The 25,089-nt window shown below is 44.1% G+C and overlaps 1 protein-coding gene across 1 annotated transcript; it reads right to left on the bottom strand.

The window, feature by feature from the left end:
* Nucleotides 1–186: 186 nt before the first annotated feature.
* On the bottom strand, nucleotides 187–24,094 carry LOC132591631 (uncharacterized). Its single transcript, XM_088661176.1, has 14 exons — nucleotides 21,427–24,094; nucleotides 19,959–20,278; nucleotides 19,803–19,864; nucleotides 13,973–14,036; nucleotides 11,771–11,880; nucleotides 9,298–9,372; nucleotides 7,297–7,393; nucleotides 6,860–6,963; nucleotides 5,659–5,722; nucleotides 3,415–3,528; nucleotides 2,243–2,404; nucleotides 1,289–1,402; nucleotides 499–557; nucleotides 187–382 (listed from the first exon to the last, which is right to left on the bottom strand). Exons 1-14 carry the CDS (start codon nucleotides 24,077–24,079, stop codon nucleotides 187–189), a joined length of 4,194 nt encoding a protein of 1,397 aa, XP_088517302.1. The 5' UTR covers nucleotides 24,080–24,094.
* Between the last annotated feature and the right edge of the window lie 995 nt (nucleotides 24,095–25,089).

Raw genomic sequence — 25,089 nt, 5'->3', positions numbered from 1 at the left:
CTGTGTCCCAGACCTTCAATACAGGCAAACTGCCAATGCTCCCAATTTCGTGCGGCTGCTTTGCAGACGATTCCAATGCCCACCTGCTAACTGATCCTACATAGCAAATGTCAAGGGAGACTGCATGGAAAAGCACTTGCCAACATATTTCCCACAAGCAACTTCAAGAAGACTTGTCGTCAGCATTCATGCATACACAGCAGCACAGGGCAAAAACACAAAGCTGCCCTCAAAGACACCGTAAACACAGGAAATGACCTCAAAGCCATATATGTCAACAATGCCAATGGTGCTGTCCATTTCCAAGGGGGCCAGCCACTCATTGATTTTCGTCAGCAGCCACTCAAAGAGCAGCGAATACAAAACTTTGGCGACTGCATCCCTGAAGAAGTGGAGAGAGAGCAATATTATTTTTAAAGGGGAAAAAACCACAGAAAATATTATTTGGATGAAAAGCTAGCAGACAGGCACCAGACAGATAAAAACAGTGAAGGTTACCTGGCATCTATAGCACTTTCTACTGACAATGGAGTGAATATCCGGTCATAACATGTTTCCTGGGGAGAGATAAATGTTAGATATGGAGACTCGTGGCATTTTAATGTCTCAAAGTAGGAGAGCTTTGGGGCAATTTCAATCACTTTGTATAATAAAGGTTTCTGCTCAGGAGTCTTTGGATTACAAAAGCTCTAATATGACTCTGCATCTTTGTTCATTCTTCTCATCTGTAGGGACTCATGTTTGTACCCATAAACTGATATAATCTGCACCAAGATGAAAAGCATGCATTTCTTTTCACCTTGTTTTGAAAATACCATATTTACTTGAGTCTAATGCACCATCGAATCTAGCAAGTGCTTTTCATGTTATTTTGCTTTATTGGCTAGAACCAAATTAAACATGCTTAATGCGACTAAAGGCTTAAACCTGAACCAAACCAAAATTCCAATTTGACTGTTTGATTCTGCTCCAGCTAGGAAAAATCAAGGAGTTTCTTTGTTTTCCTAAAGACATTTACATTGACATATAAAAAACAGCGCTTGCAAGATAGGACAGTCCTAGGAATGTACAATAGATGGCACAGTGGAGCCAGCTACCAGTAGACATTATTTTCTAATCCCACTGCAGATAAAAAACAGGGAAGGCAGGCAAATAGGTACTTGTATCTTGTTCCCACTCTTAACAAGGCAGCACAACACAATCCACGTCACTTAACCACAAAATCCTCCTCTGTGAAAAGCATGGTGAGAAGACGTAAGACATGCCAACAAGAAAAAGAGATGCTCACAGTGACTCGGTGGGTGATGGCCCTTTGAAGAAGATCTGCTGAAATATGCAGCAAACTGGCAACAATCTGGATTTCCGTTTCACTGGGGATGAGTGCAAACTCAGAGGATTCTTTCTAGATGGCCATATATACAAAGCGAGAGGAAGGTATGAAATGAGGACATTATTTACACCAAAATTTCAATCCTTAAGACATCCAAGAACACAGACAGCACTGTGCAGTGTCAGTATTCCTAAAACTCTTAAGATCTTCTTTAGTTTTGGATTAGAAGAGGAGGAGGAGTTTGGATGTGATATCCCGCTTTATCACTACCCTAAGGAGTCTCAAAGCAGCTAACATTCTCCTTTCCCTTCCTCCCCCACAACAAACACTCTGAGGTGAGTGAGGCTGAGAGACTTCAGAGAAGTGTGACTAGCCCAAGGTCACCCAGCAGCTGCATGTGGAGGAGCAGGGAATCGAACCCGGTTCACCAGATTACGAGTCCACTGCTCTTAACCACTACACCACACTCATCATCTTCTCTTGCAAATGCCTAACTGGAGATTACAACACATTTGGTCTTTTTTGAGCATTCATTCCAGTTTGTCTGTGGGGTGGTTAGATGACAATAAGCATCTGTCTTGATCTGCAGGCATTATGTATCTTCCTGTGGTTAACAATTATTTAATCCCACACTTTTCAGTACATTTCCTCGTCAGTTTCCTATCTGCAAAAAGTATGTTTCTTTTTTTTTTTTTTAAAAAAAGTGGATTTGTTGCACTAGAGCCCTTCAATGCACTTTAAACTGTGCAAACCTAAGGTCTGGGTTAGCTCTAGAATCCCCCCGCTGCCACACACAAAATACTGACTGTTCAGAGGCACCCTAAATGAAAAAAAAAAATGTCCCAGGGCCATTTCCCCTTGGCTCAGGTGGTATTACTAATGACACCTTGAATTTGCAAAGATGTGACATACCTCACAGGATGTAAAGCAGATGTTTCCCAACTGCAGTATGCCAGCGAGCACTGCCCAGATGGAGTTCAGCTGGTCACTGGAGAGACCTATCGTCTGGAGAGCCTTAATCAATATCAGAAAATCCTGACCATCCCGCTTTCCTGGAAGCTCACACACTCGGCCCTGGGAGAGTCAACACAGGTTTGCATAGTTAGGAATGAACTTGCATTGGGAATACTTATGCTTCCTGGTAGGAAGCCCATAGACTCTGGATTTTTGTGAATGAGGGGCTATTTTCAATGTACATGTGAGGTTAGACCTGGGTTGCCAACATATTCCACAATGTGAACTAGACCCATTGAAGGGTTTCCAAGTCCACTTAACTTTAGCCCAAGCAGCAGATTTTGTTCTCACATAATGAGAGCACCTCACATTTAAACGCCTTCCACACAGGTAAGGCGCCAATGGCAGAGACCTATTCATCCACCTGGGAAGGGTTGTTGGAACAACAATGTCTTCAGTTGTTTCCAGGAAGTGCAAGAGCGGGAGCAGCCACCCTAAAGCCCTGCTTCATGTTACTTTGGAGCTTCTGAGCTCTTTGGTTCTCCCACAGACTGTGTTGACTTACTGGGTGTATAAGTGGCATATTGTACAATGGGTATACAACTATTCCACATCCTTCCTCTTCTGGTCTGTTAAAGCTTCTGCATTCTGAAAGAGCTAAAAACTGTCTTCTTTTGGATGCCGTTCCACAGCCAGGATTATGTGGGTATAGAGCGAATTTCTTGGGGGAGTTGTTTTGGTTTGTTACTTTTGTACGCATTTTGTTTCAGCTGCCCTGTGATCCTCGGATGAAGGGCGGGTATGGAGATTTTTAACAACAACAACAACACCACGCTATTACTTCCGCAAGCCCTCGGAAAGAGGCAGGTTAAATGAAATTGCATCGATATGAATGGGTCAGCCTGCCCATGAGATTATATGGGTCACTTAGTTATTTTAGTTCAGAGTGCAAGATTTCTTTTTCAAGTTCAATAATTTCACCCCCTATAAAACCTTTAAAATCCTTATAAAAGGGTTAGCCCTGCAGAATTGGGGAGTGGGGAAAATGCATCAGAGTCAAGCTATTTCTGTAAAGCAAGGCAAGCACTGCTGTGGTTCAGCTGAGTTTCTAAAACCATCTATTTACTTGCCTGGTTTAGATAAAAATAAGTCTCTGCCTCTTGCAGGTAAAGTTCCTCTTTTTGTCCTACTGGAAGACCACACAGCAGCTCATAAAACACATGAAAGCTCCTTTCACCTTGGCCCTAAAAAACAAAGAGGTAGCCCTTGCAGATCCACACCATGGGAGGAGTGCAAGACAGGAGTGCCTGGCGTGCTATGGTCCATGGGGTCACGAAGAGTCGGACATGACTAAACGACTAAACAACAACAACAATTGCAATTGTTCTGTCATCTCAGGCTTTTTCGCTTGCCAGACAGAACAATCTTCCTTCACCTCCCCCCTGCACTTTTTTGGAGGTTCTTCTGACTACAATGAGTCAATATCAGGGGTGCACAAGGGGAGGGGGTGGAAGCCCCATTGTGCTAGTTACCAGGACTCGAGATGAATCCCACCCCATACATTTAAAGCACATCCAACACACATTTAAAGCATGTGGCTCAGCCCTGAAGAGTCCTGGGAAAAGCAACTTTCCCTTCCTGGAGGACCAATCCCTAGACAGGGAACCAAGCAGAGGGCTTTGTGTGGCAATGTCCCTCCCTCCCTGTGAAATTAAGACACAAGACACAAATGGTAAGTTTAAAAGTGGGTTACGGATGCTGAGCGGTATTGGCTTAGGCATTGGAACCTATCCGGCTATATCTGACTCCAACCCGTGTGTTGGCGTCTGGGAGAAATTAACCACCAGTAAGGAGCCCAGTGATGTACATCTACCGAAACTCCTCCTGTGGCCTGTGGCCACCGATAGGGCGGGCCTTACTGCCCTGACCTCTCCAGGCTCACCCTATGGAACGCCCTCCTATCAGATGTCAAGGAAATAAACAACTATCTGACTTTGAGAAGGCAACCCTGTTTAGGGAAGATTTTGTTAATGTTTGATGTTTTATCATGTTTTTAATATTCTATTGAGAGCCACCCAGAGTGGCTGGGGAAACCCAGTCAGATGGGTGGGGTATAAATAATAAAGTATTATTATTATTATTATTATTCGAATCCCTGTGACGGGGTGAGCTCCCGTTGCTTGGTCCCAGCTCCTGCCAACCTAGCAGTTCGAAAGCACGCCAAAATGCAAGTAGATGAATAGGAACCGCTACAGCGGGAAGGTAAACGGCGTTTCCATGTGCTGCTCTGCTTTGCCAGAAGCAGCTTTGTCATGCTGGCCACATGACCTGGAAGCTATACACCGGCTCCCTCGGCCAATAATGCGAGATGAGCGCGCAACCCCAGAGTCGGTCACGACTGGACCTAATGGTCATGGGTTCCTTTACCTTTACTACTACTACTACTACTACTACTACAGCCACTTTAACAAACTACACTTCTCAGGATTCTTTAGGGGAAGTCATGGATGTGCCATCAGTGTATGGTGTGGATCAGCGCCGTTCTCTTTAACAGGAATATACTACTTGGGAGAAAAAAAGTTGCTGACTGCCAGCAGTTTTCTGAGATTTTAAAATGAACAGTACAGATGGTGGACACAGTGATTGTAGGATACTACTGACTGATGTCTAACTTCACTGATAACCCACATTTACAGGAACCCCCCCCCCCAAAAAAAATCTCTTAGTTTGCCATGTTCAAGCTTCAGAATTTGCAAGGTGATTCTGTAGTCTAGTTACCTTCCCACATGGAGCTGCAGCTTTTGCTCAAGAGGATGTGACTTCCCACATCTGGTATCATAATCATCACCATCCCAGAGTGGATCACAGCCATTTAAAATACAGTGGTACCTCTACTTATTAATTTAATGCGTTCCGAATGCACATTTGTAAGTTGAAAAAAATTGTAAGTCGAAGCAACCCTATTTAAAAATTCGTAAGTAGAAAAAATCCTATCTAAACAGCATCCAAGATGCCGGATGGAGCTCCGTTCGTAAGTAGAAACATTCGTAAGTAGAGTTATTCGTAAGTAGAGGTACCAGTGTACAACAATTGCAATCACAAGAATAGGGCGGGTCCTAAAATTTTACATCTCAATTTTACATCAAAGGCCAGGGTAAAGGAGAAATATCAAAAGCATCTACAAACAACTAGCACAAACTCAGGTCTCAACAAATCCTGTCCCCCATCCCATTTCCTTTTACCCCAAAAAACTCTTCCCTATGTGGGTTTGCAGGTCACACATGGAAGTGGGATTACTTAATATAGAATTGTGTGTCTCATGCACACAGGGAATTTATTGGCCACCTGACATGCAAGAACACTTTTGTCCTTACCTGAAAAACAACTCTGGACTTCTCCAAAAGGTACTGAGAGATGGATGTACCCACCGTAAATCCGCTATGAGGAAGAGACTCCTGTAAGACGAGTCATTTTATTTTCTACCCTGACTATAGACTTTATGGAATGGGAGGTCTTGCTCAGTAATGCAAGGCAATTTTTTGAACACCCACCATTGAAGAAATAAGGCATTTAGACGTTTAGCAGCATTCTTAAAACACAGGCTCCTGCTCCCCAAACGGTGATTTGTGGAAAACACTGAAATCCCATGGAAAAGTATCTGACAGTGGTCTTTTGATTCAAATAAAAGCTGAGGCACACCAACAACTGGCGCCTGGATACTAGTTTGGAATTTCAAAGCTGTGGGAGTTTAGAGCTCCCTATTCTATATCAACCAAACCAGCTGACTCTCAAATCCCTCTAATTGTTTGAAATGCACAGTGAGACCCGGTCAATGAATGCATGACATACAAATGAAGGCACACGGTAGATTTCATGTGAGAAAAACTAAAGATGAATCTGGTGTTACTGCACCAGTCTCTTTTATATAATAAATTAAGAAGTACTGTCATCTCCCAAGAGGCACCAGCTTGTAGACCAGAGCTGATTTGCACACTATTTCTTCACGGATTTACATTAAGTCAGAAATGGTGAACATCTGGCCCTCCTGTTGTCATTGGATTCCCATCTACCCCAGCCAGAACATCCAAAGGCCAGGGATGATGGGAACCGGAGTCTAACATCATCTGGAGGGCCAAGAGTTTTGCCATTCCTGAGGTAAGCCATATCAGCCTCCTGCTGCTGGAAGGGAATCTGTCTCCTTTCCCTTGCTTTGGGTGGAGCCCAAGAGAACCAGTCTCTCACTGGAAACAATTCTGAGAACAGCATCTCCTGCAACAGAGGCAGGCTGTGCTCAAGACGGTTCTTAAGAGCATACAATCATCCTCAAACAGCAAAGAGAAGCTGACTGGAAACCCTTGGAATCTATCCCAAGCATGTGAACATGAGCCAACAGGAATCATAAGGCTATATCCTCCATTAACACATCCACTAGCTTTACACATTCAGTAAGTTTTTAAAAATATGTTATCCCTAATAAAGTTATTATCTTACTGTTGATTTTCCATCCCATGCCCCCTCCCATCTATGCTTTTTCTGTTTCAAACAGGAATATTAATTTCTTGTTTTTTTACTTACTGTCTCAGGTGGACATGCAAGAACTTTCCAAAGCGGCTAGAGTTGTCATTTAAGATGGTCTTTGCATTTCCAAAACTTTCCAGGATGGGTAACACATCAGAAAGCTTTGAGGACAAGGACAATATTAATATTAAAGCTGCCTCATTATTATTTTCTTAATCAGTCAATAACATAACATTACTTTTAGTACAATCCTACGGGTCCCATTGAGTTCAATGGTGGTTATTCCCAGGGTAAGCGGATATAAAATTCTAATTAATTCATTACATTTTTGTATGTATTTGTATGGAAGCATGATCCACAGATTTCACTAAGGTTTGTTTTCAGACCAAGCATTTAGTATTCAGGTTGCAACATGCACTAATTGTGCTCAATGACAATCTAACTTCTGAACATCTTACTGTCGCTAAATAAATGTTAAATAATAGTACACATACTTGCTTTATCCCATGGCTTTCTTGCCTTTGGTATAGCCTGGACAAATAGAGGATGATCGCTTTGGCAGTTTCGCTCTTTCCCGAGCCACTGTGTCCACTAGAAAACATTAAAAAGAAGGGAGATGTAATGCAAAGACCAGCATTGTTATTTAGGTTGCTGGATCACATTCTCCACCTGTGCAGTTTATCACCAGTTGAACTGGTTTTTTTCCCCCTTTTCTTTTTTGGGGAAAAAAATGCAATTGAGATCTCATCGTCCGTTGCTTATTATAAATAGCAACAAAGAAGAAGATCATTTCTCAGCCAAAAAGGTAAAAACAACAACTTTCATGGCAATATAACCACCAATATATTACCATGTTTCAAAGTAACTGGGGTTTCAAATGTTAAGTATTTTCAGCAAAACGTTTTGATTTCCCATGGGCTTTGACTTGAGGGTTATTACCCACTCCTGGTTTGGTGCCTGACAGAAGGTGGATCACATCAATGGCAATAGCATTACACAAATATATGGTGAAAAAAATTAATAGGGGGTCCCCCAAACACATGTTCTGGCTAAAGGTGGGTGCCAGGTCTGAAAAGACTGTTGGAAGCTCAAGAGAAACCTCGGTGGTGTTAATGGCCACCCAAATCAATAGGTTTGGTCATAAGGGGCAAGCAGTTCGTCCATAAAAAAAGCCATGCAGAAAACCAACTGTGGCAGATTTTTTTCTCCATGCACCAAGATTCCCACATACTGTCCTAACATGAGATGCATATTTGAAAGATTGGTATGATGCTCCTGAACACACCCAATGCTGGCAAGTCATATCCAAAGCACTAAATCCTTCCCTCCTGTCCCAATAAAAGAATGTGCTAGATCAGGCACCCCCCAAACTGCGACCCTCCAGATGTTTTGGCCTACAACTCCCATGATCTTTAGCTAACAGGACCAGTGGTCAGGGATGATGGGAATTGTAGTCCAAAAGATCTGGAGGGCCAAAGTTTTGGGGTGCCTGTGCTAGATCATGGGTAGGCAGGCCCAGCTCTAGGGGTAGTCTCGGTGGCCCGACCAGCTTGAGACGGCCCTGTGGGTAGGCAAACTAAGGCCTGGGGCCTGGATTCAGCCCAATCACCTTCTCAATCCAGCTTGCGGACGGTCCGGGAATCAGCGTGCTTTTACATGTGTAGAATGTGTGCTTTTTAAATCTCTGGGTTATTGGTGGGACATAGGAATTCGTTCATTTCCCCCCTCCCCCCCCCAAAAAAATTACCGTAGTTCGGCCCCCAACAAGGTCTGAGGGACAGTAGACTGGCCCCCTGCTGAAAAAGTTTGCTGACCCCCGTGCTAGGTGGACTCACAAGGCCACGCAGGTGGCTTGTCTATTTGCCCTCTGTATTACATGGCTGCAGATTAGCTGCAGAAGCAGCAGAATCCTGAAGAGAAATCTCAACAACACAATGCTACATATTTCTACTCAGAAGTAAGTTCCACTGAATGGAATTGCTTACTTCCAGGAAAGCACCCAACAAACATGGCCCAAATAGTGCCCCTAATAACACTTGAGCCTCTTTTGCATCTTTGTGGAAGAAGCAATAGGGAGACGGAGAATAAATCTCATACCATCTTAGGAAAGGTGCCTTTATCTACCTCTTAGGTAAAGGGACCCCTGACCATTAGGTCCAGTCGCGGACGACTCTGGGGTTGTGGCGCTCATCTCGCTTTACTGGCCAAGGGAGCCGGCATACAGCTTCTGGGTCATGTGGCCAGCATGACTAAGCCACTTCTGGCGAACCAGAGCAGCACACGGAAACGCCGTTTACCTTCCCGCTTGGAGCGGTACCTATTTATCTACTTGCACTTTGACGTTTTCGAACTGCTAGGTTGGCAGGAGCAGGGACCAAACAACGGGAGCTCACCCCGTCATGGGGATTCGAACCGCTGACCTTCTGATCAGCAAGCCCTAGGCTCTGTGGTTTAACCCACAGCGCCACCCGCGTCCCAAGCTATCTACCTCTTACCTGAGGACAATGCACTGCTCTTTCTCCGAGCTCTGAGAGAAGGCATATGCCATTTCTGTGATGCCAAATATATGTCTGGAAGGGGACCAAAAGAAATTGGGGGGGGGGGAGAGAAAGAAGAAGACCCATGTTATTACTTAGCCACCTAAATTCCAGTTGCATCAAAATTAGTTCAAGCTTATTTGTACAGAGATCGACACAACACCTATATCAACAGCTACGTTTTGTACAAACACATTGAAACATTTAGGCAGCAGCGTTGGCAGGGCAGTAAGGTAAGGGAGGAAAGGAAATTCCTGAGGCAGAAGGGACCACATTGGGTTGCAGCTCCTGAAACTGGACCATGTTTATTAACATTTCATACCTCACACTCCTTCGAAAAAAAGAAAGAAACCAGAGCAGCTTATTCCAATAAATGCAATATTTCTGTAGAACTTAATTGTGCTTAACTTTCTCTGGATTGTTGTATCCAAGAACTGCAAAAAATTATACCACAGCTTGCCCACCCATGACCTAACAGAACCAAATTGTGCAGACACTGTGACTCTAGCCATTAAGTCTAGGGTTGAGAGTGCTTGAGCCATGGAAAGTTTTAGTTAAAGAATGAAATTGGGAGAGAGGTTGGGAGGGAATTGACCCGCTTGAGTATCCTAGCGATATTAGATTTAGTGGAATGCATGCCAGGAGGGTTAAAAAACTTTCCCACATTATACTTAGTCCTCCACAAGCTACCGTAATTAAGTACTTTGGTTGGCAGGAAACCCCAAACCTGAGCACTTTAGCATAACACAGACATGTGAGATAAGAAGGTATTTAAAACTGGAGTGATCAGAATAGATTTGTATTCATAGCAAAATGAGTCTCACACAGCTTTTGTTGTTGTTCTAAGGTTCAAGCAAGTCTCAGATCAAACCATTATATTGGCATTTGAACATGTAGATTTTTCTAGTTCTTAGCTGCAACCCTTCACACCAACCCTGCATGGCAGGCCTTTCAGACTGTAATAGCCAGCCTCAGATTAAATCAGCAGCACACTTACATATTCCTTTCCATAAGCAATCAGAAACCATGATTTTTTCTATTTTTGCCCTAGGATTATTGTTTGAAACCAGAGATTGCTTAAAGGTTGCCTACCCTAGAGGGTTATTGTGAAGAACTGTTTCATTATTTTTACAAAAAATCTCCCCAATGGGAAATATATAAGCCAGACCCTGTTGATTTAATATGAGTCTGGCCATTGCAATTTTAAAACCTCTCTACCTTATAGCAATGTTGTTGTGAAGGGATAAATAAAAGAGTTACATCTAAAAATTAAAGAAGTTCTTAAAGACTCTTTTTACTGTTAATGGAAATTATTTCAGTTCAAGCCACTACAACCTTAATGCCTGTCTACCACACAGAGCTACTGAATAGAGGCTGCTTTTTGCTGTAGATCTCTGGTCACCTTCTAGTTTATGATTTTACCAACACAAACAACCGTATACTCATTGAAAATGAGGCTGACCATTACTATCTCAAAGTCAACCTAGTTTACAGTAACCTATTACCATAAATATATTGGGTGTTGGGAATCTTTTGTCTTTTGTTTTATTTTCTATGTGTACTGCAACCCCCCCAAGGCAAGCACACAGTGTTGTGAAAACAATCAGTTCCCCTTTCTTTCCCCTTTCTTTCCCCTGATTGAATTAAGGAAAGGAGGGACTACCCTTCATAGGGTCATTAGGGCATAAGAGATAAAGCCACAGCTGGCTAGAGAAGCTGCTCAGGTGCAAAGGTCAGCACCCAAACACCTTATTTCAGTAATTTCTGCTTTGGCAAAGTATTTACAAATTAGAATATTTGTGGAGTGGCTATGGAATATCTTTTTTAAAAAACCAACAACATGCTGGCATTTAAAGTCAGCTTGGCAAGGATAACTTTTCCTAGTCCAACTTTTTGTAAGGTGTGTGTTAAATTGATCACTCAGGCTTCCCATTATGGAGTTCAGAAAACTCTTTAAAAAAAGAAAAGAAAGACATCAGCTTTATTTCAAAATAATACCAGTATTCTATGATAAAAACCCTAGCATGAGCATTGCTAAACATGATCAAAGGTTTGGGTGGGAATTTAAACCCACAATGGGTTAGCAGCACTTTGTAAAGTTCTTTGTTTCTAGAACACTCTTATTGTGTGTGACCTATGACAAAAATCAGTAATTTGCTGCCCAAGTCCCAGAAATCTAAAACAAATACATAAGCAAATTACACTGTCGATCTGAGTGAGATGATGAACGTTGTGTGTGCATATATAAAATCCAATAGTGACATTGTCACTGAAATGAGTGGAAGAATTGTGCCATATTCCTAAATTCCAAAGAGAGGCACAATCACTTCGGCCAAGTGAGCCCAAGATTGCAAATGAAAGCCAGGATTTTGTATGCAGCATGAATAAGATTATCAGAATAAGGCAAGGAGAAAACACAATGCAGACATACGGTGCATTTCTGGAGAGCAGGCCATTCTGGTACTGAACCACCACATCTTCTGAAAAAAGGCTGAGTGGCTTGAAAGGATTGATGCAGATCAAGATATGCCCGATGTAGGTCTAGGAAGAAGCACAGCATTTACTTATCCTCAAGAGCACGGGTGTCAAACACAAGGCCCGGGGGCCTAATCCGGCCCTCCAGACCTCATCATGTGGCCCGCGTAGCCGCCGCCAGCAGCCGCTGACAGTAGTTCTGGAGCCTGCGATTGGCCGAGGGTCAAAACCAGGGGCGGGGCTGCAGGCGGAGGCCGGGTCGCTGGAGCCGCGCTGACGGCCTTGGCCAGGGAATTTCAATTTCAAATGAGGCTGAGGGAGGCGGTGGCACAGTGGCCAGACGGGGAAGTGAGATGCAGGAGGAGGAGGAGGAAGCCCGCCGAGGAGGTAGGAAAGCCCTACAGGCGCCGCTGGCAAAGTTGGTGCCGGGACGGAGCAGCGCTGGATTTTTTTTTGGCGGGCTTTGCTGTTGTCTCCGAGAGCGAGTGAGGCGGCACTGGGGAGCCGCCGCCCGCCGCTTCCCTTCCTCTCCTCGGCTGCATCCGGGAGGTGGGCGAGCGAGCGGGCGAAAGGGACGCAGAGTGAGCCTGAGGGGGAAGTAGGTGAAGCGCAACAGCCGCTCTCTTGATGGAGCTGGGTTTCTCTTCCCTCTTCCCCCGTTTTCTCCTCATAGACACTCGGGAGGGTGCCTGGCTTTTGCTCTGCCCCCCAACCCCGAGCCGCCCTTTGGCTTCTCAGTTCCGGCGGAGCTGCTCCCCGGGGGGCGGCCGGGAGGGAGGCGGCGACGACGGCACGGGTTCCTGCTCTTCCCGCTCTGCCGCCGCCTCCTCTCAGCCCCTCGTGATGTAGGGCTCCAGATGGAGTCGCCTCGCGGTTTGAGTAGGTGGGAGGGGAATTTTTTTGGGGGGGGAGGTTTTCAAGCCTCCTCTGCCTGCAGTCCCGGTAGGGAGAGGCGGCGGCGAAGACGACAACAGCGCGGGTGGGGGGAAGAGCAGCTCTGAGGCGAATATGCACGTCCGCTGGGGCTGCCGCCGCCTTCCTCCTCGGGAAATCCGCTGCCCTCCCTCAGCGCGAGGGGAAGGGACTCTGGCGCTGAGGAGGGAGGATGCAAAAGCAAAGCAGGGAGTTGGCGCTGCACTGCATGTTCCTGCCCCTCTCCAAAGCATAGGGTGGGTTGCACTGCAGCGTGTGGCATCCTGCCTAGCGGGGTTTGGGTGTGCGCAGGGCGGGAGAGGGAAGCCATCTGCAGGTTTTTAATCCCAGCAGTGGCTTTCTCCTTCCTGCCGAAGGTTTAGTTGAGCCCCTCCCCCGCAAGCCGTCGATCCCCACCTTTTGTTCAAAATTCCCTCGTTTACATCCCCTCCCACACGCGCGCCATGACGCAGGAATGTGATCCGCGTGGGGGTGGGAATGAGCTTACATTATTACATAAAAAAGAATAATTAAATGCAGTGACAATAATTTATGATAATAAAGAGTGGACACATAGTCCTACAGACACAACCGGCCCTTTGAGGGTGACCAAACTGCTGATGCGGCCCCCGATGAATTTGAGTTTGACACCCCTGCTCAAGAGCAAGGGTAGGAGTTTCAAACACAAGTCCCCTCCCTTAACTCTTGTAAAGAACAGGGGTGGAGAATCTCCAGCCTGCAGGCCTAACATGGCCCTCCAGGCCTCCCCAACTGGCTCATGAGGCCATTTTCATCCACCTGCCGCACACCCGACATCAAACAGCTCATAGTTCTTCCTTTATCAAGCGAGGCTCACTCCCACCTGCCTGTCAGCTCTCACTGCAATTATGAAGGGCTGTTTGAAAGCCCCATGGTTTGCTTTGCAACCATTAGGGCTTAAACAGGAAGCATTCCCTGGTCTTACTACGATGTCAGGTGAGAGACAAGTACAGTACCCAGCTCTGCCCACCTGCCTAGGTTGGCCCACCAGCAGAGGGAGAGATAAAGACGTGGCTCTCTGGCTGAAAAATGTTCCCAACCCCTGTTCTACACTAAGAAAATGGCACCGTTACTGAGTCACAGAGGGTTCCATTGCGGATTCGTCCCCATGTGAGAAATCGGTGTCTCCCATCCTCAACATTCTTACACACATGCACTTACTCCTTATGACAATCAACTACAGAGATTAAGAAAGTAATATCCATACATAAATAAAGTTGCGATGGAATCTCTTTTTCAGGCACAGCAGCATGGAGCTTTCGCTGACTTCCCTGGGGAGTGTGGGAATGTTCAGGAATGTGGATGAGGAGATATTGTTTAATATATCCTATCCCCGCTTGCGCTAGCAAGCACAAAACTTTAGCAGAGTAAAACATTCCCCTTTTGCAAAATACACAGCAGAAGAACGTTTGCGCAGGCTTGATTTAAGCCACTAAAATAAAGTGTATTTTCCTGGTATTTCCCCTTTTTCCCTCTTAAAAGAAAAGACACAACACAATGCTCTTAAAAGTATAAAAGATGTTTACTTACAAGCATCTCGAGGTACAGCACACTCAAGAGGTAGACTTGCTTAGTTAAAAGGTAATATATACATTGTGAAGTTCACTTATAAGAAGTGAGACTCCATCTCATCTCTCTCTCTAGGCTGGAGGCCTTGAGGGAGAGACTCACTAAGATGTGTGTAGTCCAAGAGGTCTGGTCCAAGAGAGGGAAAATGGCTGTTTCCTTCAGGATTTATCTGCCACTTCCTCAACTCATTTGCATGTGAAGGAAGAGGAAACTACGCTTAGTCATATCCTCCTCCTCAGTCCTCCAAGTGGACTATCTAGGGATTGTTGTGACTTGACTGCACTTAACCCTTTGCATCCCACAAACCCCTTCTCAGGCAATTCACAACATACACAAAAACATACATAAATAACTTTAATCAACCACCCAAGAGTCCCAGCTTGCCACGAAGATCCTGGAACTTCTCTCTTGGCAGGGGCTTTGTTAGGACATCTGCAGTCATCTGGTCAGTGTTGCAGTAACACATTTCAACAAGTCCATCCTCGATCACCTGGCGTATGTAGTGGTACCTGACCCCAATGTGTTTGGTGCGTGCAAGGAACTTTTCACTTTGTGTCAGCTTCATACTGCTCTGATTGTCCTCCATCAAGCTGACAGGTCCCGTTCTTGGCACGCCAAAGTCCTTCAGGAGCTGATCCAGCCAGGGGATCTCTCTGCAAGCTTCCGAAGCCGCAATGTACTCAGATTCTGTGGACGATAAAGCTACACATTTCTGTTTATAGCTGCCCCATGCAATAGCTCCGTCCCCATACATAAAAACATAGCCACTTGTGGATTTATAATCCTTATTGTCCCCAGCCCAATCCGCATCAGTGTACCCAAGCAGTTTAGGGTCTCTGACAGCTGGCAGTTTTAATTTACAGTCCATGGTTCCCTTTAGATAACGAACAACCCTCTTAACTCCAGCCCAATCATGCTCAGTGGGACAACTTACTTTCCTACTTAGGATCCCCACTGCACTTGCCAGGTCAGGTCTGCATGTGGTAACCAAATACAAAAGTTTGCCAATCGCTGACCTGTATTGCGTGTTGTTTGGCAGCAACTTCGAACCTTGTTGATTCTTCAAGAAGTCTGTGGCCATCGGTGTCGCAACTGGGTGTGCGTCCTGCATCTGCATGCTTTCAATCAGTTCAGTTATCTTTTGCCTTTGGCTGAGTAAGAACGATCCATCCTCTTCTCTCTCAACTTGAATTCCCAAGTAGTATTTCACTTTTCCAAGTTCCTTGACCTCTACTTCCCTGTTGAGGTGTTTGACTATGTCTTTATAGTCTTTCTCATTTGACGTAGAAATTAAAAGGTCGTCAACAAAGGCTAAAATGTACGAAAACTGTCCATTCCTTTGTTTGGTGTACAAGCACTTATCAGCAGTCCCTTGCTTGTACCCAAGCTGCACCAGCATTTCATGGAGTTTCTGGTTCCAAGCCCTCGCTGCTTGCTTCAAACCATAAAGTCCTTTCTGCAGCTTGCACACTAGATGTGCCTCATTTGGTTTAATGAAACCTTTGGGCTGCTTCATATAAATCTGCTCAGAAATTTCGCCGTGAAGAAAGGCTGTCGCAATGTCAATATGGTAAACTGACATTTGCTTAGATGCTGCAATACTTAAAAGTAGTCTGACACTGCTGTATCGAACTGTCGGTGCAAACACTTGATCGTAATCCTCTCCATACTTCTGGGAAAAACCTTGTGCCACAAGCCTAGCTTTGTAGCGTTGCACCTCCCCTTCTGAACCCTTTTTAACCTTGAACACCCATTTACTTCCAATTGCTTCCTTACCAGGAGGTAGTTCTGTGAGTGTCCAGGTCCTGTTCCGATGAAGTGCATCTATCTCCTCCTGAGCAGCTTTCCTCCAGAGACTGGCTTCATCTGGTGGCATCCTCTCTATCTCTTCCCATTTGGAAGGTTCCTGTGGAGACGCCGACCTTGTAAGGTAGGACAGCCGTAATGGTGGAACACCTCTGTTGGTTCTGGATGAGCGTCTGACCTCTGGTCTTTCGACCGCATCAGCTTCCTCATCCTCCTCCAGCAGTGGCATATCCCCATACAGCTGCTCGTCATCATCTTCGTCTCTGGTGCTGCCAGGGGCCTGGACCTCCACGTCTTCTCGGGTGTCACCTATAGGGGGTGCTACGACACTAGAAGTTGGATTAGTACTTTGTATTGGTTCAAAAGGAAAAATCACAAATTCCTCATCCTGTGGCTCCTTGGAACAATCAATGGCAGTGTCCTTTGTATCAACTTTGCCTTGCTCATCGAAGTAAATTACATGCTGCGAACTTGTCTTGCCAGTTTGCGGATCCAAGACTCTATATCCTTTTCCTCCAGAAGCGTACCCAACTAGGATCCCTGCCTTCGCTCTGGAATCAAGTTTGTGTCTGTGCTCCTTGGGCACATGATAGTAGCACAAACTTCCAAATACACGTATATGTGACAAATTTGGGGCTTTTCCATGCCAAAGTTCAAATGGTGTGCGCTCTGCGCCTTTTGTGGGCAGTCTGTTCTGAAGATAGACTGAGCAACGAGCCGCTTCACCCCACAGCCTGTGTGACAAGTTAGCTTCCTTTAGCATGCACCTTGTCATTTCCAAAATGGATCTAAATTTCCTCTCTGCAATTGAGTTTTGTTGGGGTGTGTAGGCAACTGTGGTCACGTGTGATATGCCTTCTCTAGCCATGACGGCCTGCATCTCATGTGAACAAAATTCCCCACCATTATCGGACATTAAAATGGAAGGGGCTCGCTGGAACTTGTTCTTGACCATGTTAAGATAGTCCCTGAACAATTCCACTGTCTCACTCTTCTCCTTGATAAAGTAGGCTACGCAGAATCTCGAGAAATCGTCCAAAAATATCAAAATATATTTATTACCTCCTAGAGAAGACACATTCATTGGTCCACATAGATCTGTATGGACAATGTCCAATACTTTAGTGCTTCTCTTCTCTGCACAACGTGGGAAAGAAGGTTTAGTTGCTTTCTCACTAACACAAGTTATACATTTTGATGTTGGTGTATTTGTGTTGCTTTGCTTTACCTGCAGACCTCTCACAAGATCACCTTTCTGTAGTTCCAGAATAACGTTGGTGTCTCTGTGTCCAAGTCTCTTGTGCCAGAGTTCCAGACTTCCTTCGTCCTTTTGACTTGGTTGCGCCACCTTTGCAGACTGGTTCTGCTGGTTCTCTGAAACATTAAGCTCATATACACCATCCTTTAGTGTGCCTTGAACATAAACTTCATCATGCTTAGTCACAATACATTGTCCTTTTTCAAATGTAATTTTAAAACCTTTCCTGTCCAAACTGGACACGCTGAGTAAGTTGCAATTAAGCTTTGGTGCAAACTTAACTTCAGTTATCTTAGTATTAATTGTTTCATGATCTACGTTGAATTTCAAATTCACAGTTCCTGAACCAATTGCCTTTACAATGTTGCCATCAGCAATCTCAATTTCAGAGGTTTCATCCCCATTAATCTCATTAAAATACTCCTTTTCATAACAGAAATGAGAACTCGCTCCACTGTCAAGAATCCACTTATTGCGCTTATTTTCACAATCCTGGACAGCTAAACTCCTCTCCTGCATCAACATGGTTTGCTCATGACTCCCCTTCTTAACACCTTGTGGTTTTGAGGGGTGGGATTCAACTTTATCCCCATTTTGACTCTTGCAGTTCCTTGCTATGTGGTTTTTCCCATTGCATTTAAAACAAATTATTTCTCTAGATGTCTGTCTGGACTTTCCAAAATGCTTGGATGCATAGCTGCTATCCTTCCTCCTTGGATTCCTTTCTTGAGAATCAAGGCTATCTCTGCATTCCTCTCTTAAATGGTTGATAAGCTCATTAAAAGTTAAATCCTTTGTGTGATCCATTATACTTTTAAATGGAGCAAACGTAGGTCCCAATGATGCAAGCATAAACGTTACTTTAGTCACATCATCAAAGGCTCTGGGAGTAAGGGCAATTCTTTGAACAATCTCAGAAAAATTCTTAAAATGCTCTGTAAACTCTTCTCTAGAATTCATCTTCAACTTGAGTAACTTATCCAGCAAGTATCTATAGGAACTCTCTGTAGATTGTGCATAAATGCGTTCAATGTCCTCTAGGATCTTAGATGCATCATCTTCAAAATTTATCATTGATAGATGCTCATTCCTCAAACTGCTCAAAATTATGTGCTTGGCTTCATCATTTTTAATACTCCAAGCTTCTATCTTAGCTAAAGCTTCTGCATCGGTTCCTGTAGGCTTTTCTTCCTTAATGGCCTGCAGAACACGCCTAGCAGCAAGATAAACTAAAACGCGCTGCTTCCACTGCACAAAATTATTGTCATCCAGCAGCATAAAACTTGGTCTTGCCTCACTATCAAAACTGGAGCTTGCCATCTTAAAACTTCAAAAATTTCCAAAATTCAAAAATCTTTCAAAAATCAAATTCAAAATCTCAAAAATATCTTCACTACCTCTGAGCTTTCTCAGTGCTGTAAACTCTGAGGGAGGGGAGGGGTAGTTAATCCCCCAAGCACACTGCAGAACAAAGAGACCATGTGCTCAACCAGGAAATCTTAACTGGAAAAATCCTACAGAGTTCAAAATCACAATCCAAATCAATCCTTCAAAAATACACAAAATACGCAACTCTGGGCCGCAATAACCCTATGTGGGAATGTTCAGGAATGTGGATGAGGAGATATTGTTTAATATATCCTATCCCCGCTTGCGCTAGCAAGCACAAAACTTTAGCAGAGTAAAACATTCCCCTTTTGCAAAATACACAGCAGAAGAACGTTTGCGCAGGCTTGATTTAAGCCACTAAAATAAAGTGTATTTTCCTGGTATTTCCCCTTTTTCCCTCTTAAAAGAAAAGACACAACACAATGCTCTTAAAAGTATAAAAGATGTTTACTTACAAGCATCTCGAGGTACAGCACACTCAAGAGGTAGACTTGCTTAGTTAAAAGGTAATATATACATTGTGAAGTTCACTTATAAGAAGTGAGACTCCATCTCATCTCTCTCTCTAGGCTGGAGGCCTTGAGGGAGAGACTCACTAAGATGTGTGTAGTCCAAGAGGTCTGGTCCAAGAGAGGGAAAATGGCTGTTTCCTTCAGGATTTATCTGCCACTTCCTCAACTCATTTGCATGTGAAGGAAGAGGAAACTACGCTTAGTCATATCCTCCTCCTCAGTCCTCCAAGTGGACTATCTAGGGATTGTTGTGACTTGACTGCACTTAACCCTTTGCATCCCACAGGGAGGGAAGAGAAATATTATTTGAGGGTTTTGATTTGATAACATACCTATTTTTCTACCCCAAAAAAACAAAATTTGGCAGCTAATTTGAAGAAATGTTTACGACTGATGTTGGAAGTAAATCAATACATAACTACACTTTGAATCCTGCATTCGACCCTGATGATACTGGGTTTCCTCGTATACTTCTATCAGAAAACGCCTTGCACCATACTTACTCCAACCTGGAAAGGTCCTCCACTTTTTCAAATTCCATGCAGCAATCATCATCTTTATACATCTGGAAGGTATATGACAATGGCATTTCAAAGAGATACATAACATCAGTTCAACCACATCCCCACACGATGGTCTCTAGCACAGAATACACCAACCTGCTTTTGCATCATGTCCATCTCAAGGACATCTTCAGTGACATCTTCTGCCTCCCACCTTCCCTGCAATGCTTTTTTTGACCTAGGAGACTTGGCCAGATCCTGCTCTTTATAGAAAGTCCACTTGCTCAAGTTCTCAACGGTGAGCCGTGGGAGCAGCATTTCAGAATTCAGCCAAGCGGTAGGGTCGCATGTAAAAGCCTGATGCTGAGTCCAGTGGACTTGATCCATGGTTTCTGGCATGCTCCTCTGGGTGAGGCCTGCCTTGTCATCTTCTCCCAAGCTGGAAGGTACAGAGTCTTGTAACACTCTTCCTTCAACTTAGAAAAAAGAGAGAGCAGGTTACATGTTGCATCAACCATTTCTAGTTGTATTTGAAGGTATCCAAGTCTGACGTTTGCAAATGAATGCTTCACTCTTATCCAAGGAACCAGATGTTGCTTTCCTCTTGGATCAAGGGCACATCACTAGAGGAACATCACAGTAATAATAATAAGTTTAATAACTTTATTATTTATGCCCCGCCCATCTGGCTGGGTTTCCCCAGCCACTCTGGGCGGCTCCCAACAGAACACTAAAAACAGGATAAAACTTCAAATATTAAAAACTTCACTAATGTATACTAATGAAAACCAAAAGCACTGTTTTGACCCACCATTCCCCCTCAAGAATTGCAGCTCAACAGTAAAAGCATACTGGATGGGATTTCAAAATGGCAGCATGGCAAAGAGCAATGCTTGCCTCCTGATGTAGTGGTAACAGCTCTTACCACAGCTAGAGTTAAAAGAAAAAAATCAGAAGAACATTCAAAATCATTATTACAAATGCCCAAAGGATTTCTCCCCCTTTTTAAATTGTATGGTTTTATGAAATGAGAGAAATGAAGTGGGGGGATATATAGGGTAAGGCTGAGTAAGAGAGAGCTAATGGCCCATTTCCTGGATTACAAACTGAAGTTATAGAATAGACAAGGCCATTGACTGGAAAAAGGTACTGCAGGAAAGCTGAGAGGAAGGTACATGGAGGACTATATTTGGGGGAAATGGACCATAATTAAAGACCTGCCTTTATCTTTTTCTTAAAGAGTCTTTATTATTTGGCATGAGCAACTTAATGGCTCTTTTTCACTCTTCTACTTTAGGATTGGGACGTGGGTGGCACTGTGGGTTAAACCACTGAGCCTAGGGCTTGCTCGGTCCCAGCTCCTGCCAACCTAGCAGTTCGAAAGCACGTCAAACTGCAAGTAGATAAATAGGTACTGCTTCCGGCGGGAAGGTAAACGGCGTTTCCGTGGGCTGCTCTGGTTCGCCAGAAGCGGCTTTGTCATGCTGGCCACATGACCTGGAAGCTGTACGCCGCTCGGCCAATAACGCGAGATGAGCGCCGCAACCCCAGAGTCGGTCACGATTGGACCTAATGGTCAGGGGTTCCTTTACCTTTACTTTAGGATTAGCTTGATTTTACATACCTGGTATAGATACATCAGCTTGAGGCCTGCAAAGAAGCACTTGACTATTCCTTTGGCCATTTGGCTTAGAATATTCATGTTGCAATTTAGCTTCTGGCTGGACAGATATTACTGTTTTCCTGATTGCTTGATCACATGACTGCAGCTGTGGTCCACTACAGTCAATTTCAAGAGAAGCATTTTTGGACTTCACCAACTGATGAACCCTGGGGAACACAACGGCAAACTTGGCATCCGTGATACTGCTTTTCTCTTCCTCGGGCTGTCCACTGGGATTCATCCGCAGAGGTTTTAAGTTGCCTTCATTACAGGGGAAATTCCTTGAAGACCTTGCCCCTTCCTCCAGTTCTTTGTTCACGCATGTATCTTCATCTCCGGTTTGATCACATTCTAACAAGGAACAGGAAGACCCTTTTTTACACAAGTGTTTCTTCATTTGCTCCCCCGTTGAGTCATGGAAGGTCCTGCCACATCTCTTGGCCAGCCCAACACTGCCAACAATCCGGATGGCCATTCTTCTCCTGAATCCAAATGATTTGTTGCTCCTCTTCTTCTTGCCAAACTTCTTGAAGAGCCATTCAGAGAGGCCAACTGCACGTGCCACGCGTAAGAAGCGATCTTTCAAGCTTGCTTTCTTGGGAGGCTTATGGCTAAGCCAATGGGTTACTTTCTTAAACGCTGAAAGGGTTTGTAGAGATTTGGATCTCGTTTGCTTAGAAGAGATTATGCCTTTTCCGGCAGCATCTTCAACAGTTTGTTCCTCCACTAGCTCCTCTTCCTCTCTTGTCTCCAGGGCCTGATTTGAAGCCACTTTGACATTTCCAGTTACTTTTCCAATTTTCTTTTTCTTCTCAACAGAAAGCTTCCTAGTGTTAACATTTGAGCTTGAAGCAGTAGAGAGACTTGATTCTTTAATCTCCTTGGCTCTAGAAACCAATTTGTCATTTCTTTTGGTACTCTTCTTCGGATGAATGCTTCTAGCCTTCTTCAAATCAGAGCCAATTTCTGCTGCCTTAGGACAAAGTTTGCCGCCACTTGTCAGTAGTTTGGCTTTAGCATCCTTATGCCTGCTTTTTAGGCTTAGCAGAATTTGGGATTGTGAAGTCAGGTGGCTATATCTCTTTTCGAGCAAGGCCACTGCATCTACTCTTGAACATGCATCTCGGCTTGTTTGCTCTTCTAAATGCATGCCTTGTTTGGATGGGTCAGTCTTACCACGATACTCACTTTTGTGCTTTATTAGTTGTAGCGATGACGTGATTGTTTTGCCACTGACACTCAGGTTCTCTTCCGTCTGGTGGTTCTCTTGAGGAATTTTGTTTGAGCCAAACTTGAGGAGCTTTGATCTATTCTTGTTTCTACTTTTTCTTTTTGCAAAGCTGCTCGTCTCACTTTCCTCCTCTTCACTTCCAAGTATACTCTGCTCATAGTCAGAGGCTTCTTTGCCACTCCCCTTTTCTGAAAGATTTTCATGCTCCGCATCATTGCTCTCTTCCTCTGTAGGGCTACTACTACAATTGTCTGAGTCACCACTTTGCTCATCATTATCACTTGCTGTAACTGTTCTTGCCACATATCTTTTATCACTCCCTTTTATTTTCTCATCTATCTCAGAGTGACTCTCTTCATTCTCAGCCTCTTGTCTTGTTACTATAATCTCTGAATTTCCTTCACTTTCACTGTTTTTTTCCTGACGTTCTCGGCAGTCACTAGTTTTGCCTGCAGGTTGATCTTCCCCGATAGCGGGTAACAATTTCTTAGAACAGAGCTCTTCATTATCACCTTCCAAAGAGTTCTGTCTACACTCTCTGGCTTTGAATTTGTCCTTTCCAGTCTCTTTAACTCCCCTTCTTTGGTTCAAACTGTATTTATCTTGGGAGTCTGAAGATGATGATGATGAACCTTCTGAATCCTCAGGATTTGCTTTGGAAAGTATTCTAGCTGACTTCCTAGTATGTGTCTTCTTGTGCCCTTCATTTTTTTCTCTGGTAGTCTTACCACTAGCCTTATAGCGAGGCTTCCTCTTATATTGTTCCTTGCTTTCAGTATGACTTCTCTGGTATGACTCTTGCTTCTTCCAAGGGGAACCTTCTTCATTTTCTAGTGTGAGGGACTCAGTATCAGCAATATTCTTTCTCTTGCTTGGTTGCTTCTTACGTTTCCTTTTCAAGTTGTGTTTCTCATTGTCTTCAGTGTCCTTTGATTCACAGCTTTTCGCGTTGGCATTGGGCCATTGTCCTGAAATCTGATCATCATGCCTCACCACCCTTCTTCCATTCTTCTCTCCCTTGCACATTAACTGCTCCCCATATCTTCTATCAGAATGACATTCTCTTACCTTGGAACATTTCTTTTCTTTTCCTTCTTTCTTGCAGCTACTCTTCCTTCCTTCCTTCAGCCTTCTCACCTCTCCCTTGCCCTTTGCTGGGCCCTGCACTGAGACAACAGGAACCCCATCCTCATCAGAGGATGAATCTTCAGAATTAGTTCTCTCATTGCTCCTTCTTTTCTTCAGCCTTCTGTCCTGGCTCTTTGATTCTTCAACATGCTTTTTCTTTTTTCGGGAAACATGTGCTGTTATTTCCTGGCTGCCATGCTCAGCTTTCTGTTCTCTGGATGTTTTGCGCTCTGCTTTAGACCGAGAAGGTGCCATTCTTCCTATATATGTAAGCACATCATCTATTAAGAGGAAAGATGTCATATTCTATGTGCAATGAATGTGCAAGTAATTTTTTTTAATCCACAAATCACCTGCAGAAGGGGTGGCCAATTTCTTATTCTCTGGATTTCTTATTCTCTATTCTCCAATGGTCTAAGACAGGCATCCCCAAACTGCGGCCCTCCAGATGTTTTGGCCTACAACTCCCACGATCCCTAGCTAACAGAACCAGTGGTCAGGGAAGATGGGAATTGTAGTCCAAAATATCTGGAGGGCCGAAGTTTGGGGATGCCTGGTTTAAGACCTGAATCTGTATTTTGTCACACCCCTTTGCTGATGTGGGCAGCTTGATAGCAAAACAGATGTCACATAGCAGTAAGGACACCACAATTATGGAACTCCTCAGACATGCTTATGGCATCACAAACAAAACTGACACGGAAATGTTACACAAAAGTATGGAACTTCTCTCACATGCACACAAATTTACAGTGGTACCTTGGTTCTCAAACGCCTTGGTACTCAAACAACTTGGAACCGAAACACCGCAAACCCAGGAGTAAGTGTTCTGGTTTGCAAACTTTTTTCAGAAGCTGAATGTACTCCGTCTTGAGACGCTTCCGATTTGAGTGTTACGCTGAGGTCTGTCTGTTTTTGCTATTTATTTTGCGGCACTGCGGCTCTTTTTTTATTTTTGTGACTGTGTGGAACCCAGTTCAGCCTACTGCTTGATTGATTGTGTGACTGCAGTACACTGTTTATTGCTTTCATTTTATGGATCAATGGTCTTGTTAGATAGCAAAATTCATGTTAACTTGCTGTTTTAAGGGTTGTTTTTAAAAGTCTGGAACGGATTAATCCATTTTGCATTACTTTCTATGGGAAAGCGTGCCTTGGTTTTGGAACGCTTTGGTTTTGGAACGGAATCCTCAATGGATTAAGTTTGAGAACCAAGGTACCACTGCATTTCCATTCCAGGTGAAGCTGCATACAAAACTTTTGCC

This window comes from Zootoca vivipara, chromosome 2 (genome assembly GCF_965207765.1).
Source record: "Zootoca vivipara chromosome 2, rZooViv2.hap1.1, whole genome shotgun sequence".
NCBI classification, from domain to species: domain Eukaryota; kingdom Metazoa; phylum Chordata; class Lepidosauria; order Squamata; family Lacertidae; genus Zootoca; species Zootoca vivipara.
Note: the sequence above shows the minus strand (reverse complement) of the source record. Positions and strands in the feature narration are given on the sequence as shown.

Excerpts from the sequence above, each read along its gene's own strand:
- LOC132591631 (XM_088661176.1), bottom strand. The coding sequence starts at position 24,079 with ATGGCACCTTCTCGGTCTAAAGCAGAGCGCAAAACATCCAGAGAACAG. Across the intron at positions 2,405-3,414 it reads CTTATTTTTATCTAAACCAG|GGCCGAGTGTGTGAGCTTCC; the intron begins GCAAGTAAATAG and ends TGACTCTCCCAG. Across the intron at positions 558-1,288 it reads CCATCACCCACCGAGTCACT|GAAACATGTTATGACCGGAT; the intron begins GTGAGCATCTCT and ends ATCTCTCCCCAG.